At 40.8% G+C, this 17,823-nt stretch overlaps 1 protein-coding gene across 1 annotated transcript in view; it reads right to left on the reverse strand.

The window, feature by feature from the left end:
* Positions 1–6,310: 6,310 nt before the first annotated feature.
* Positions 6,311–17,823, reverse strand: part of mgat4b (alpha-1,3-mannosyl-glycoprotein 4-beta-N-acetylglucosaminyltransferase B) — a 113,944-nt gene continuing 102,431 nt past the window's right edge. Inside the window, exons 13-15 of the mRNA XM_063493022.1 lie at positions 15,390–15,477; positions 10,548–10,660; positions 6,311–9,355 (exon numbers count right to left, since the gene is read on the reverse strand). Coding sequence (XP_063349092.1) covers positions 9,332–9,355; positions 10,548–10,660; positions 15,390–15,477 — 225 coding nt within the window. The 3' untranslated portion in view covers positions 6,311–9,331. The remainder of the gene's footprint in view (positions 9,356–10,547; positions 10,661–15,389; positions 15,478–17,823) is intronic.

Below are 17,823 nucleotides of genomic sequence, written 5' to 3' on the forward strand. Positions count from 1 at the left end.
ACTGATTTTTGCAGATTTTGATTCATAAACTGATTTAATTCGGTTCTAACCTATTAAAGACATGAAAACGGTCTTTATTTCGCATATTTGTTTTATTGGATAAAACATTCTGAATTTCCAAAGCTATTTATTTAATAACTCAATTTAATTATGACTTTTTTAAATTTATGCTAACTGTAACCAAATCATACAGTCTCTGGGGAGCAGTTTTATTCAGAGCAGAAACAAAGGTCAAATTTATTGTAAAAAGTATTTATTACATGTATTTCTAATCTGACAGCACCTGAAATACACATTTGGTACACAAATATGAGATAAAAAAAACCCCCAAAAAAGTTACCTTTAATGAGAAACAAAAATGAATTTTCAACTGTTTTTGTGCACACAGTAAATATGCACACCAGTCTGCACTAAAAGACTGTTTGATAAAGTCTAGGGAAAAAAAGCATGTGTGTGTTGTTTACCTGGGAAATTACAATTTAAATGCGTGTGTGGCTTCTGTGTTTGAGGGTTGGGGGTCCTTTGACCTGTGAAGTGGTGTTGTTGTTAGTGTGATCATCACCGAAACAACAGCCAATCAAGGCACGCTGACATAGCTTCAATTAACAGTTGACAACTGAGCAGGCACGGATGTTAAAATTCTGTCTAAGCTACTGGCGCACAGACTGGAAAAAATTCTACCTGCTATAATTTCTCCCGACCAAACTGGCTTTATTAAAAATCGGCATGCCTTTTTTAACATACGGCGACTTTTTAATATTATCTATGCCCCTGGCCATGTCGTGCCTGAATACCTTATTGCTATGGACGCGGAAAAAGCATTTGACAGGGTGGAGTGGGAATATTTGTTTTTTACTTTAGAAAGGTTTGGAATGGGCCCCTTATTTTGCTCATGGATTAAACTTCTTTACGCAAGCCCCACAGCTTCAGTGGTAACTAACTGTCGCTACTCGGACTATTTTAAGCTCCACCGCGGAACGAGACAGGGCTGCCCTTTAAGCCCATTGCTTTTTGCCCTTGCAATTGAGCCATTAGCAATTGCAGTCTGTGGCAGTGGGGACATAAAAGGCATATGGAGGGGGGGGATTGAGCATAGAGTTTCACTGTATGCTGATGACCTTCTCTTATTTCTTTCCAACCCACTTACCTCCTTACCTGCTGTACTTAATATACTGAACGGTTTTAGTCAGCTCTCTGGATACAAAATTAATATGAATAAGAGTGAACTGTTTTTGATTAATGAGAGGGCTCGGAATCTGGATTTGGTAAATGTTCCCTTTAAAATAGTCACAGATCACTTTGATTACCTTGGAATAAGTGTCACAGAGCAATTTAATTGTTTGTTTAAGAAGAATCTCCTCCCCCTGCTGGAACAGTGCAAGTATATGTTGTCTAGATGGTCCCCATTATCCTTATCTTTAATAGGTAGGATTAATTCAGTGAAAATGATGCTACTTCCAAAATTCTTATATGTCTTTCAATGCCTCCCTATCCTGATTCCAAAATCCTTTTTTAAATCTTTAGACTCACTAATCACTTCATATATTTGGAATGGTAAAGCTCCCAAATTGAAGAAATCTATTCTTCAAAGGCCCAAGTCGGTTGGAGGTTTAGGCCTACCCAATTTCCAGTACTATTATTGGGCCGCCAATATTAGGTGTTTGTTATATTGGAGACACTATCATCTCGAATCACACAGGAGTTAAAGATATTAAAGAAGTGGTTTGATAGAAACAAATTGTCTTTAAATTTAAATAAAACAAAATTTATGTTATTCGGAAACTATAAGAAAAACATTAACATTGAAATTTGTGTTGATAATGTATATCTAGAAAGGGTTAATACCATAAAATTTCTTGGTGTGATCATTGATCATAAGGCCTGTTGGAAATCACACATCACTTATGTGAGGGGAAAGTTAGCTCGGGGAATTGCTGTCTTGGGGAAAGTAAAACAATTTCTGGATAGGAAAACATTGTATATGTTATATTGTGCTTTACTATTACCATACATGAGTTATTGTGTAGAGGTTTGGGGAAATACATATAAAAGTAATATTCAGACTATAATTATAATGCAGAAAAGGGCTATTAGACTAATAAATCAGGAGGGGTATAGGGCTCACACAAACGCACTCTTTATTAAGACGCAAACTATAAAATTCCAGGATCTGGTGAAGTTTAAAACAGTGCAAATAATATATAAGGCAAGGAAAGGGATGCTCCCAATTGAAATAAGTAAATGGTTCTTAGAAAGAGAAGGGAAGTATAATTTTAGAGGGAAGTGGAATTTAAAATTACAAAAAGTAAGAACAACATTGAAAAGGATGTCTATTTCAATAGCGGGAGTTAAATTTTGGAATGAGTTAAAAGAAGAAATAAAGGTCAGTAGTGATATAAACCAGTTTAAAATAAAACTCAAAAAAGAAATTTTAAATAAGTATAAGAATGAAGAAAATGCAATTAACCCAAGACAGCAGTGAAACTGATGTTTATTTTCTTGTTGAACATGAGAATTTATTTATTTATTTATTTATTTTTTTGTGATGTTATGTTCTAAGTTGAAGGCATTGTAAACGTTTTTGTTGTTCAAATTTAGATAATGAGGATGTAAACCTGAGGGGGTAGGGCTAAATAAGTATATACTTCTGCCTACTCCTTTTCAAACAACTGCATGGAATGATTTTATGAAATGTTGGTGAATGTATATGTTTGAAATAAAAATGAACTGAACTGAACTGAACTGAACTGAACTGAATCGTCACCACCAGTTTGGGTTGCCATGGAGTCATATTCAAGTGGGAAAATTTCTCTACCTGCGACTTTGGGTTCATCACTCCCTTTGGCATCGCCTCTACCCAGTAACAATAGAGTTGTCCAGCAGTCTTTTAGGATTTGGTCTCAGTTTAGGCAGAGTCTGGGTCTCCGGGCTTTCTCACTTCAAAGCCCAGTTGCAGCAAACCACTTATTTGTTCCCTCAATGGCAGATAATGCTTTTCATAGCTGGCATAGAAAGGGCCTAAAATCCTTTGCAGACTTATATGAAGACAGACAATTTGTAAGTTTTTCTCTGATATCCACCAAATTTGGCATAGCTGCAGCTCAGTTTTTTCGCTTTTTACAGGTCAGACATTACGTGCAGACTGTGACAGCAGAATTCCCCCAAATGCCTCAGCACAACCCAGTAGATGATTTTTTAATGGTCAACCCAACCTCAAGGGGTATAATATCAGCCCTCTACAGCTTAATTTCCAATTTACAATGCTCTTCAATAGCTGCTATCAAATCTAAATGGGAAGAGGACCTTACCTTTCATATTACGGATGAACTGTGGGACTCTATCCTTGGCCAGGTTCACAATATATCAATGTGTGCTCGACATACACTTATCCAATTTAAGATAGTTCATCGGGGGCATTGGTCCAGGGATAGGCTGGCACACATATATCCAGGGGTGGACCCAGCCTGTATAAGGTGTGGGGGTGCTCCTGGTACATTGTTTCATATGTACTGGTCCTGTCCTTCGTTGTCTACCTTTTGGAAATCTGTTTTCCATACGATGTCTGAAGTATCAAATTGAACTAGAGCCACTCTGTGCTATATTTGGTGCGGTCCAGAATTTGAATCTGTCCAACTCCAGACTCAGAATATTAAACTTTTCATTACTGCTGGCCAGGCGAGCTATATTGCTGAAATGGAAAGACTCTTCTCCCCCTTCACACACACAATGGCTAAAAGATGTAATGTCCTGTATGGATTTAGAAAAAATTAGATATACAGTTCGAGGGTCTAAAAAAATTTTTATAAACTGTGGTCTCCCTTTCTGGACTTTTTTGAAAGGCCCTCAACTATTGTTACTGAGTAGTCCAAGGAAACACCCCCCCCCCCCCCCCCCTTTTTTTTTTTCTTCTCTTATATGAGTCTATTTGTTGTTTTTCGTTTTTGTTTGTTCTTTTGTTTTTGTTTTGTTGGGCCGCAGGCTGCCAACTATTTGTTGTTTTAAGGGTTAGGGTGGGAACAAGATTGAAATTTTGGAAAATTCTGAAGCATTTTTTTGTATACATTATATTGAAACCTTTGTTTAATAAAAAGACTTTTGAAAGAAAAAAAGACAACTGAGCAGGCTCAGCTTCTTCTTTGATGCTAAAGCGAGACCTCCAGGCCTGAAAAATTAGTCCAGCTCTGAAGATCCTCTAACGTCTACCTAAGGCTCCACTAGTGAGTCAGCTAATTGGAGTCTCTGAACTGGGCCTGTGGACTGTGTTTGTACTGTTTGAGCCTTTTAGAACATTTTTAATGCAATTATCTAATATGGCTGCTTTGTAGTAAATTGAATAAACAGACCATCCAACAGGTCTGAGCTCCAGTATTGCGGAGTGAAACTCTAGGATTTTAACTGGATGTTATTGTGCCATAATTAGCAGAGACTGAATAAACATAAATCACACAAGACTGATTCTTTATAAAGCTTCTTTGGGCTGTTCCCTTATTCACCAGGGGTCGCCACAGCAAATAGATCGGCATGCTTGATTTTGTCAGGTTTTCAGATCAGATGACCTTCCAGCTGTCCCCAGAGATTTGGGTGACCTCCTGGACTTGAAAAGGGATCTTCTGTGTATTAGCTGAAGGTGTTAATCCCTACACTATGGAGCCACAGATAGTGATGCTTTATCATCGAAGAAAATGTTCTGATGCTTGACTCTGTGTCAGAGCAGAGCTCTGAGAATCATGTGATCTTCCTGCATGTGACCGCCACACCACATGCTGCTTTTACCCTTTTAAACCAAAGCTCAGTTCTCTTCCAGAGCTGGTTGTTAAAGATACACATCCACCTGCTGAGTTATTTGTGACTTTTAAAGTGATCGTAATTAAGAGTTAATTTTTTCAGTCTTCAGCACTTCTTGTCACCTGACTTTTTTCAGATTGAGGTGGACATAAACACACTTTTAAATTCAAATCAATTCAGTTTGATTTAGATTAGGCTCATCAAAAACTCAAAGCACATCATATTGTAAGGTGAAGACCTTACCTACAAGACTATAGAAAAACATTCAGTTCTCCACCTGAAATGAAGATCACAGAGTCTGTGTGATAAAGCAGCTTCTGCAAAAACCAATGAGTAATGCTGACATTTCATCATTTTTGTGATGAAACAGTTTCCAGAAAACTACTCACCTCCTCCACGTCATCCACCTGACAACTCTGCAGCCAAATATGCGCATACCTCAAGTCCTTACTGACATTTGGAACAACCAGTGCAATTCATTAATTTCATTCATAGAATCATTTATACTTTACTGCAGTATTAAAATGTTCAAAAGTAATGAAAAACCCTATTTTCACTCTATTTTATGACAGAAGTGTAAAAGTAAATAAAGTAAGTAAGTAGAAAAAGATGCTTTTTAAGACTTAACCTCATAACAGCACTCCTGTGTCATATGTATGTATGTTTTTTTTGTCCTGTTGTAGTACAAATACAACGGTGCAGAGCAGAAATTTCCTGTTGTTGGATAGTTTCGATGGAAACAGCTCTGCTGACGAAGTTACTCTTCATCCCATTTATCGATCAGTTCATTTAAGAGCAGAACCACAGCATGATGATCCAGCTATCACCCTGACAGAAATTCACATTGATGGTGATGACGAGGAGTTTGTGCTTCACATTCTGGTCTGTGAATCTGTGTTTCTTCACCTTTACAATAAATACTGGTGTACCACAAGGCTCAGTATAAGGACCTGTGTTTTTTACTGAATCTGCTCAGAATGCTGAGTTCCTTGGAAAATGTCAGTTTACATGCAGATGATGCACTGATTTATTTTCCTAATTAATCCTACAGTTTCCTTAGTTGACTCAGACTTGCAGGTATAAACATACAATGAATTTTCCATCATGAGAAGCCAGATGATGTCAGATACACCCCTGGAAAATGTCGGCTTTCATCTGAAAAGAGTAGCCAAGATCTTTTTAATATATTCTGTAAATATTTTCACAAAACTTTCCTCCATACCTTCTCCTTTTTTCATGTCTCTATGTCAAAGTGAAGTTTAGTTTTCGTGACAGTGTGAAGTTAATTTTTTGAATGTGAATTCCTCCCCATTCATAAAGCCTGTCAATTCACCTCATTACAGAAACGTTGTCAGTATGAATGCACCATTAATCTGATCAGAAAATGACAAAAACGAGCAAACATTAATTATTTAGGAAGCTTTTTGCTCAGTTTTAACAAACCTCACGGGGGGTGGAATCTGGAAAAAGAAAGACTTTCCTGCATTAGAAGAGATGCTGAAATTAAAAGACACGAGGAAACCACTTAAATTTCTGTCTTTATTACAATTCACAGATTGGATAGAAGTTTAAGCTCATTTAAATAGAGTTTATCTAAAGGATACAAAAGACACATACAAGATGATAGCAATGCATTCCAGTGCATCTTTCAAAGAAAATAAAAAAAATAAAATCCTGGGATGTTTCCTGAAGCTAGAGATAATTTAGCCTAATATCACTGATCAGCTGACTTCACATCTGAAAATCTGAACTAGTGACAGTTTGTACAGGAAAGAGAGCCACATCTTAATGGAGGAGAGTCTCGATAAACTGTTCCCGTGGTTCATTTACCTCCTTTACTTCACTTAGCCTGTTCCTGTGGATTTCTGTGAGCAGATTACAGACGTCAAAGTTACATCCTGTGGTGTTTCTGCATATTAGCAAGTCAATTTGTACTGTGTGAGCAGCTAGAATCCTTTATCAGACAGGAATGGGATGCTATTCCTCTTGAAAAATTCCAGCAGCCGCTCTCCTCAGTGCCCAGATGTTTATGGACTGTTGTTCAAAGAAGAGGGGATGCTGCACAGAGGGAAATGTGGCCCTTTTTAGAGACGTGTTACTGCCATCAAATTCAAAATGAGCTCATACTTTCTTAAAATTGTCCATTTCTCAGTTTAAACCTTTAATACGTTTTCAGTGTTTTACTGTGAATAAAATACGGTTTCATGTTTCAGCTTCACTTCACTGTTGCTGTGTGTATTTGAAGACATATTTAGTACAATAATAATGGAAACAAATTAGAATTACTGGGTATGTTTTGTTGTTTCTTATGAGCGACTGCACTGAGTGCAAAGGCAGTGCACTTCAACACATTCACTGGAAGCTGCCCAGTATAACCGCAGCGTGACAGGCATCAAAGCAATAACCTTCCAGCCACACTCGCACTTCATAACATGGTTTAAAGCTCCCAGAAGTGCAGAAATAACGGGTAAAATTAAGTTAAAACAGCATTAAATGTTACAGAAGGAACAACACACTAAAACACTCTTTTGTCCTACATTTGTGTTTTAAAGGCAGATGACAGCACTTAGAACACCACAAATTTACTCATTGTTAAACCACAGAACCACTAGAGAAGGAGAGAGCCTCCAGACGGCCCCTCGCTCTTCACTTTAGTCCAGTTCAAGACCTCAAAATGTCCAGAACCCAGGAGATTAATCAGAGCCCTGGCCATTATCTACCTCGAAAACCCAATAATGTAAATCCTTAAAAGTGATTCTGGAGTTTTAATAAACTTTGACAGGATGTTCATTTCGCTCTCGGTCTTTCAGAGAGGTAATGTGGCCCCTAAATCTGACAAATGTCCTCATAAATCAGTCGATCCAACATGAAGTCAATTAAATTCAGTCGGTCCAAAGTTAGACGCACAAAAGAAACAATGATAACGTGATGAGTTACGTCACTTTAAGGCAGCTGTTCGGGGAACAGATTAAAATCTGCAAACGAGGGAACAATTTATCACAAACTTCTCTCCTGTAAGACGACACTGACACCGTCGCTCAGCGCGAGACAAAGAGCCGAAGGACGACAGCGTCTGCTCAGAAAAACTAAAAATCGACCTGTGGAGAACACACAAGAAAGAAAAGTACCCAAGTGGTACAACAGAGTACATCAGAGTACTACAAAATACATCAGAGTACTGCAAAATATCTCAGATTAGTCCATAATATCTCAGAGTCCCTCTGAGGGACGGTTCTCTGATTATTTTTCAATACTCTCTGCAGTACACTGATTACCCCAGTGTTCTGAGGCACATTGTAGAAGTACTGCATAGTACTGTGGAATACCTCACAGTACTGCGTAGTATTTAAGAGTACTGCAGAGTAAGACCAATGCAGAGTAATCAGGGTACTGTAGAGTACTTCAAAGTACTGTGGAGTGTACCTCAAAGTATTAAAAAAACCCTCAAAGTACTCCAAGGTACCTCAGAAGACTGTGGAATACCTCAAAGCATTTTACAGTCTTCTGAGGAATTCAGAGTACTGTGGAATATTTTTGAGTACTCTAGATTATTTTAATGTAATTAGAGTACTGAATAACAGTCAGAGTGATGTGGAATATCTCAGGATACAGTGGCGTATTTCAGAGTACTAATGAGGAACCACAGAGTACCAAAGACTCTCAGAATACAATGGAGTATTGCAGAGTAATCAGAGTACTGCAAAACACAGAGGAATACCTCAGAGTACACTGGAGTATGTCAGAGTAATCAGAGTATTACACAGTAATCAGAGTACTGCATGGTACCGAGGAATACCTCAGAGCACAGTGGAGTACTGCAGAGTAATCAGAGTACTACGTGGTACTGAGGAATGCCTCAGGGTACAGTGGTGTACTGCAGAGTAATCAGAGTAATCAGGACACAGAGCAGTCAGTGTGAAGGCCTCGGTAACTTAAAGATGTGGTCATGAACAGAAACTTGTCGGCGTCTTCGTCAGTAGTTTGAAGCCACGATAACGGGAAGAAGGTCCGAGGCTGCAGCAGAGGATTCTGGGTATTTGTGGACGCTACATGTCGGGAGGCGGGGCCTGTTTGAAGTGACTCTGCTCTTCGTTAAGGCAAATTGAAGGAGGGGAAACGCCTGCAGCACACACATCACCACACGCAGCGAGTGGACGCACATACACGGGTACTGTGGGCGGGGCAGGAAGGTCCCGTCTGCAGACAGGAAGTCCCAAAGCAGCAGATCGATCATCAGAGGTGGCTCGCCGCTCTTGCCACAGCCTCCGTGATTACCAGTGTTTCAACATTGAGCTTACCGTATGTACACATAAATACAGGATGAGGAGTAATGACATCGCTCCTCTGGGTGGAGACAGGTGAGCCCACCTGTCGCTGTGTCTCAGTCTCTGATCTGTTCAGTCCTGCAGCGCCGAGGTCCTGCCAGGCGGCGGCGCTGTGGCACCGCGGTGGGGATCTGGTGAGCGAGACAAGGCAGGACGGGAGCCGAGGAGCTTCCGGTCAGCTCGTCTGAACGCCGCTGAGGTAACTCTGAGGGGGCGGAGCTTCACTCGGCTTTCTTTATGAAGATCTGAGAGAGGAGAGACGGCGAAGGCGTGAGTCACAGAGAATCACTAAAATAATAACGAGACAAACCCGCCTGACCTGCTCAGCATCAGCTGCTTTGCACGATCACACAGGAAGTATGGCGGGGGTCCAAACCTGCCGTTTTTCACTCATTTTAGCCTATTTGACCCCTCATAACTCCAAATACAGGGGATATTCAGAGGATATGATAGATTTATTAAAGTTTGAATAAACTTTAATGAGAGGAGCAGAAACAAGCGCGGTAACCTGGATGTTTGATCGGTTTCGGAAAAATCAGGTGGCTGCTCAGAAAAGGTGAGAGCATCTGAAAGGTCTCCTTTATACCCACATAACAGTCTTTCCCTCTCCTCGCTGACCCTCAGAGGTCGGAGCATGCCGCAGATTTTTGTTTACAAAAGCCAAACCTAAAGAATTAAACTGAAATCCAGCAGAACCGGGCTCCGTCTCCATCACAAGCTGTGCCCAGTTTCACGTGTGGCCCTGCATCTATAAATCCAATCATTATCGAGACTGATGCGTCTGCAGCTTTGCTTCACAGCCGATGGGCGAGCTGCAGCACGGATTCAAGCTGTTTTTATTTTCAGCCACGCTCTAATTATCGTTCCATCTGGAGACTCACAGGTTGCTTTCCCGGTGTGTTGGCCGCATTACTACAGGAGAGCTTTCAGTTAATATTCACTGTGCTGTCATCGTTTGTGCGTGGATCTTATCTAAGCTCTGATAAGACATGACAACTGTCGGCCTAATAGTCAACTTTACTGCAGTCTGTCACTAACTGGAGCTACTGTAACTGATTCAGGGCACAGCTCTGCTGCCTGAACTATCAGTCCAATGAAATAAAATACAATAAATTAATTTTTTTTAAAAAGAAATCTTTCAGAAAACCTGCTGGACACTGACATCAGTGGTACCAACTTTCTGTCTTTTTCTGGTGAATATACCTGAAGTTAGTTCTTAGATTGGGCACTGGGACCACATTCACTGAAAAGGACTTAATATACTAGACCAGTTTGTACAGACAGAGTAAAGAAAGGATTACAGAATACCCCGGAGACTTCAGAATCCTCTCCAAGGACTTCTTCTGTCAATACTCAGCAGTAAGTGTGGATAAATGTCTCCACAGAACACCGTCTGTGGGTTAGTTTTAGTTTGATTTAGCTCTGAGGCGATCTCACCTCGCTGAGGATCACCCAGACTGGTGAGTCCGTGATCACTGAGAGACGCATGGCCTCCAGGGGCCCGAAGCTGGGGTCCACCTCCCCCTCTGCGATGCCATTATGGAACGTTCCTGGAAAAGATGAAGATCAACAGGCTCAATAACCTGACAGGAGAAGTGAGGATGGTTTCAAACAGAAGTGCACTGTGAGAGCTTTTTAATTTACAGAGATTTCTACTGTCATTTTATTTAATCTGCCAGCGACCAAAGTAAACACAAGGCAGTTAATGGTGCAGCATCCTCTTTGTGATCTATTTCATCCATTTAAATACAGCAGCCAGCAACCAGGTGCCAACTGCTCAAGGGATACACATTTTTCCCCGGTGACCTCCCCGCCTAGGTTTTCTTGTTCTTTGCTGTTTCCTGTTATTTTGGACATGTCACTTTGGTGATTTTACTTCCTGTGTTGTCCCTCTGTTATGACTGTCTGCTCTGCCCTCATTGGCTTCACCTTATTATCCTGGACCCTGCACTATGAAATGAGATCCACATATCCACAGTATTTTTCTTTTATCTGGATTCATTTACTCGAACATGGCAAGTTAACCCACGGTTTCACTCATAGTTATAGATAAATGTACTGACAGCAGACAACTAAGTATTTCCTAACAATAACAATAATAGTAAATAAAAACATAATAAATGGTTTAGTCCATGTGCAATTTTTATATAAGTTCAAATAGCTGCTCTGTTTTAAGATGAGACATTAAATCTTATACAACAATAAAATGACTGTACAGTTGTTTGGAGGGAATAAAGTTGCTGATCATCAGGGAAATGCAAATACAGCAGAGCTGTACTCATTTTACATTATCGGCCACGTAAAGTCCACTTTGATCTTAAAACCCAGACCTAACCCAAAAGTTACCCGGGTCAGAGGAACACATACTTCTGTTTTTCATCATGTACTTTCAGTCTTTGTCAGGCTTCTTCTTCACTTGATTTGGGTGTGCTTTATTCTGTTTTGTCTTTCTGTACCCTTGAATAGAATAAAACTCACTTTTTGTTTTGGTCACTAATTTTGTGCCTGTGTTTGGCTCCTGCATGACAAAGAACATGCTTCACAAAAATACTGGCGATGGGCAGTGCTCACCTCCAGCCTCATAGTACATGCACCTGTGGTATAAATGTGGTATAACTCCTTTTTGAGATATTGTGCCTGAAAGATTTTCAGAAAACTTCACCTCTGACCTTGATGTCACTGAGATTTTACTAGAAGCACCTATGGTATAGACTTGAAAATCCTACATCGCCTCGCTCTGAAGTTATTGTGTTCACAAAATTGCATCACCCCGCCCAGCCGCCCTGGTGGGAAGACAATACCCCAAGGTTTTCAGACTGAGGGGTAAAAACTGACCCCTTGATATACCTACTTTTGGCTCAGATAAAACATCTTATCTTTAAAGAAGGTTTATTTGAATCTTTAACCTGCTTTTTTAGCATTTTAAAAGGGATTTGTTTGGGTTTATTATTCATTATTCATTAGTTGATGGAAGCTGAAGTAATTAAGGGATTGTTATGCTTTCTGTGCAGATTTACAGGGGTATTAATGGTTATTAAGACCCATTACGTGTTCCCACCATCCATTTATTGACCCCTGTGGTTCTAGCTTTCTCTGAGCCTGACTACCAGAAAAAAAGCCTCAGTCTCCATCAGACCCTCTCTGGCGTCCTGCCGGTATCGGGTCTTCCAGCGGAGGTTGGTTTCAGGGCAACTGCACCTCAACAGAGCAATAATCCCTCAGAGGATTTATTTACTAGGATTATCATGCTGGCAGTGATGCTTCCAGGTAGCGACTGTAATCCTGACAGAGAACAGCATCTGGGGAGCGTGTTATTGTTTATCACAGGGTATTATCTGATATTATTGTGGGTATTATGGTTTTCACTCAGTATCCAGACTCGTGTATATGGCTGTCTGAGAGCTGTCCCCAGAAACACAGATCACACAAAGGCTCAGAACATAGACAATAAAAAATAATCAGACGGCAGTTCTTGGGCTGACATGGGAGCTTTCTTTTTGTTTCTCCTACAATAAACGCCGACAGAGGCAGGAAACAAATCTTTTAAGAGGATGACATTTTACACTTTCAGGCAACAAACAGCAGACTTCAGGTCCACTTCAAGTCTAGATTAAAGCACAGGAAGCAGAAAGGAGGACGAATGGAAATACTCAGGTATGAATTCTCCAGAATTCTTGAGCTTGATTAAATGAATTGAACCAAAGTCCATCCCAATCATCTGATGGGTGATTACATTTTTAACTGAAACAATGCGAGCCTCATGGTGGTGCTAGAGGAAAGGTGAAAACATCAAAGTTCCCATGCTTCCCCCTCAGGAATGATCTCTTTGTGAAGGAATTTTCCACAAAAATTCAAAGCGTGTTTAAGATGCTGAGCTTCTCAAAAATAAATTCATATAAAATAAAGTTTGAACCTCCTAAAAGTTTCTGTAAACTTTTGATTTCTGTGGAAGTGACGGGAACATTGACCTTTCCAGGACAGAACCACGTGTTTGGGCTCTTTCAGGCTCGATGCTGGGACATGACAGACTGGAGGAGGAACCTGAACTTCACTGAAATGAAGTTCCCTCCTTTCTGTAGCCCGCCCTCCTTCAAACATGCCATTTAGTCCTGACTCTCTCAGATGGTTAATTCTCACACAGAAGATCTCACACACTGAAACTGGATGCAGGTCTCCTGAAGGCAGCACGATGAAATGAATAGAGTGAAGGAGCGCGGCTGGATCGATCCGCCGACTCATCTGAAAAATTGATGAAGGGGATAAAGAGCTGCTGGTAATTTATGATGTCAGCCCACACTGGCGCTCCTTCCACCTGCTGTAGGCCAGTATCTTCTTTCCCTCTGAAGTCCTGATTCCTTCAGGTGGATTCAAACATGCACAAAACAACGTCTTTCATGCAAATAATGAGAAAGAGAAAAAGACGACTGTGGTCCAGAATAATCTAAAAGGGTAAATGAGCTAAATAGGCCAGAAGCTTTAATGTTTGCATTCATATAATAGAAACTGACCAAGGATGCTCGGTGCTCCCGATGCAAAGAACAAATGAGCAGATTTATTTTGTTCTGTTGGTTTTATTTCAGTTTTTATTTATTTTAAGTCAAATAACTTCACACAGCATGTCAGGACACCTTAATTTATTTACTGAAGGTTCAAGTTAATCCTGCTGAAATCAGCCCAGCTGGAGGAAAAACAAATTCCAGTAATGAAAAGATAAATCTGACAGTCTGCCAATGTGTGTGAAACCCCGAGGCTACACTGAAAATCCAAACTGTGACATGAAATCTATTCCCAGCGAGTTTATTGATTGATTGACTGAACGCACCTACGCACAGTCTCTAACTTTTTGTGCTTATTCTTTCATCTGCTCATTTTTCCTTATAAATAAAGTTTAAATTTTTACGAGCATCATCCTGCAAGGCCGGATTTCTATCAGATGGAAAGCGGACTGATGTAAGATCTCAGCAAGATACCTGACTTTTTACCTTCTCACAACCACAGTGGAACCAAGTTTTGGCCTTCAGCCTGTCAGTTTTTACAATCTAATGCAAAGTTTTCATAACAAAAGTTGTTGTTCAGCTCTTAAAGTTTGGAAAACACCAAACCTGTCAGGCTGCGTGCTGGTGAAAGATGTGCAGAACATCACTGTTAAATTATTCAATATATAAAAATAAAGGAGGAGAAGTTTGTGGGTTTTCGCCTTGTGAATCACAAAACCTCCACGACCTGAAAAAATACACCAAATAAAAGCGCAGCGCCAAAGCCTGCAGTTCCTTTACCGTCCACCAGAGGCTCCAGCAGTCAGTCAGTCTCCATAGACCACCATGTTAAAACTTTACAGCAGAAATAGACATGTTTAGAGCCTCATACAAAAATGGTTTTGATCTCTGTAGATAAGTTAATCCTTCAAAGCAACGGTACAATTATAAGTCACCTGTTAAAATATTACATAGGCTTAAATTATTATGCTTTGTTAGGGGTGTGGTTTCTTTGACGGACAGGTGGATGGAGACACAGGTGACTGTAGCTGCTAGCTGTCACCTCAGATCACTGGAGTCCCTGAAGTGGACCTCTGGATCGTGTTTGTGCTGTTGGAGCATCTTTAATAACATCATCTGACCAATAATATGGCTGCTGTGAGATTACTGTACTAACTGACTGTCTGAGATCCAGTTTTGTTTTTTATTTATTTTATTTGGATGTGACTGAGTGCTAATTATCAGATGTGTCCGTGTGTGTGACATGCCCACAGGATTTAAAATGGAAAGACTATAAAGCAGCAAGTGAACAGTCTATGGTCACAAACACAGATCATTCCTGAGAAAACAACTGAAAATATAAATTAATGTGACTTTTTAGCGCACAGGGCTCAGATATTTGAAAGATCAGCTGTTCTAAGGTGTTTCTTTAAAATAATCCTTGCTGGGAGGTGAAATATTCAACACTGAGCTCTGCTGATTGGCAGTTTTGTGGAGCTGCTTACAAGTACAGGTTCTTAAAATGGTCCTGCAGTGGAGAACAGCCGAACTGGATCAGCTGTAAAGACTGCGTGTCGAAGTTCACTCCACAGTTCAGGAAGATAAAAGAGTAAAAGGAGCGTTTTCCCTCCTTGCAGATGTAAATTATGACAGCTCATGTGCAGGGAAAGAGCTCATTACAGCTCCTCAAATGCAGCAGTCAGTCGCACGTCCTCAGCTGCTGCTACACCCATCACTTTATGATGATCGGGGAAACTCGGTGAAGCTGCACACAGCTGGCTGCTGTCTGTGTGCCATCACTCACCGATTCTGATGAAGCCGTCCTCGGTCCGGTGGTACTTTGGCGTTTTCTCCTTCCCTTCTATCAAGGCCTCTTTCTCTGCCTGGATATTCTGGAAGCAAACGAAACACCAGCCGATCAGTTAATCAGTTAATTTGACTGTGTTTGTATCGTTAGTGTGTCAGAAAGAGAACGCCTCATCATTCAATTATAAATCTAATCTAAGGCCATTCATTGAAAGCTGGAGAGTCTCAATTATAGTTATAATATGGAGAAAACTCATTTTTATCATGGATCAGTTACATGTGCAATAAAAACAATAAAAAAAAAACCTTGTAACACTAAATCGGGTTTTTACTTGAAATAATGCAACACTGAGTACCCTTTTCTGAAAACCTTAAACCTTTTCAGAACCGCATTTACCTCCTTAAACAATCAAAGCACTGCGGGGTGCATGTGACACACCTCAGGTCAACTGGATTTGTTTAACTACTGAAAAAAACAAAAAAAAAAAAAACTACAAAAACTCTCCATCCTGACAGGAATAACAAAGCAAGGGTGTCACACATCCCTGAGGATAGCTCGTTTCCTCGTTCCTGGTAAAAAGCACAGTTAAATTCTAAGGTTTTATGCGGAAGGGTTTCCAGGAGAAAGTCTTTGCTCTGTAAAAAGAAATCGCAGCACGGTTTAGGTTTGCAAAGCTGCTTCTGAACAAACAACAAGACTTCTGGAAATCTGTCCCACAGCTAAAGCTCAGACCAAACTGGGTCATTAACAGGACAATGATCCAGAGCAGCGCAGCAAATCTGCAACGGTCCAGTCAGAGTCCAGACCTCAACCGGACTGAGATGTTGTGATGGGACCTTCAGAGAGCTGTGCATGAATGAATACTGCAAACCTCAATGAACTGAAGTAACGCAGTATAGTGAGAAACTTATAGAGTCACACAGAGAATGATTGTTTCAGGTTACTGGAAGGACGTTCTGCTGAATCACAGGATCTGTCTGAAGAAGCAACAAGAACATAAACACGAGTCGTTGACGAGACACAGGCGGAAACACTCAGAGAAGACAGACAGGAAGTTAATGTATAGGCGACACAAGAAAGAGCAACATTAGGAATGAAAGAGGATATTTTTTTAAAAACTGCACAGCTAAACTGAGACTGCGGTGCCGTTTGTGTCGCTGTTAGTGAAATACGACTGTGCATCTGATCAGCACTGCCACCGAAAGCCCGAACACATCACCCGCTCTGCACTTTTTACATGTGTTTCACACCAGTTACCATGGTGATCTAGCCAGGTAAAAGAAGGTAAAAGGAGATCCACCAGTGAAAACTCTGACTTTAAGCTGCTCACTCATTAATCTTGCTGCTGTTTCTCGTGCTTCCTGTGCCGGAGTAACAGTACTCATAAAGGCTCTGGAGCTTTCCCATGTGCGCACACACCTGCACTGTTTCCTGTCCTCACACAGACTGAGACGCAGTCCCGGCTGCTGATCAACTTCTGAATGGAGACGCTGCCTCAGACACACTCTGACATTTAAACCAACATCAGTTTATCTGCTCTCAGCTGTCACAACGATTATTCACACCCACAGCCTCAAAAAATCCAAACAATACCGCCAGTTCGACATAACGGTTTAAATTATCACATTACATACATATTAATATGATAATTCAATGACCTTTTCACCTAAAATTAATTATTTTCAGCTCACCTCCATCATCCTCTTATCAGAACAGCTCAATTACTGACAGCTCCACTGACACATTCACATCATGTTTGAATCACAAATGAAAAAAAGAGACAAGTGTGAATGAGAGGGAGGTAGGTGAGTGTAAATACGTGTGGTCAACCATCCAAACCACGAGAGGTGAAGAAAAGAAGGGGGTGGAACGGGTGGAGATGAGCATCAGCATATACTGATGGAGCTGCCAGGTAGGAGGACAAGAGGAGGACCTCAGAAAGGATGCTGTGAAGGAGGTCATGCAGAGGGTTTGTGTGACAGAGGGGGATGCTGGGATAGGAGGAGATGGAGGCAGAAGAAGACTGATCATTTTTGGACTCTTCTCAGGCGATGATGTGATGATAAAACTCGACTGCAGGTTTTCTGTGCGTTACTAACTCAATACACAGAAAAGCCGAAGCGCTTTGATGCCTTTACAACAACAGACAGATGAGCTTCATATGAACTAAACCGATTCAGCTCCACAAACCACACTTTGACACGTTTCGGCCCCGAGAGCAGCCGCAGCATGGACGATGAAATTTCTAACAAATTTAGCAGTAATCGTGTTTTGTGCAGCCACGTTTTCTGGCGTGTACCTGCAGTTTTTAGGGCCATCATCCAGTCCCACCCCCTCCTTCTCCTCCTCCCTTCCTGCTCTTGGTCAGCATTACTGCAGCAACCGCCTCCCTCCTCCAGCTCTGGTCTGCACGTGTCTGTGTGCTCAGCTT

Source organism: Pelmatolapia mariae, linkage group LG2, assembly GCF_036321145.2.
Source record: "Pelmatolapia mariae isolate MD_Pm_ZW linkage group LG2, Pm_UMD_F_2, whole genome shotgun sequence".
Lineage (NCBI taxonomy): Eukaryota > Metazoa > Chordata > Actinopteri > Cichliformes > Cichlidae > Pelmatolapia > Pelmatolapia mariae.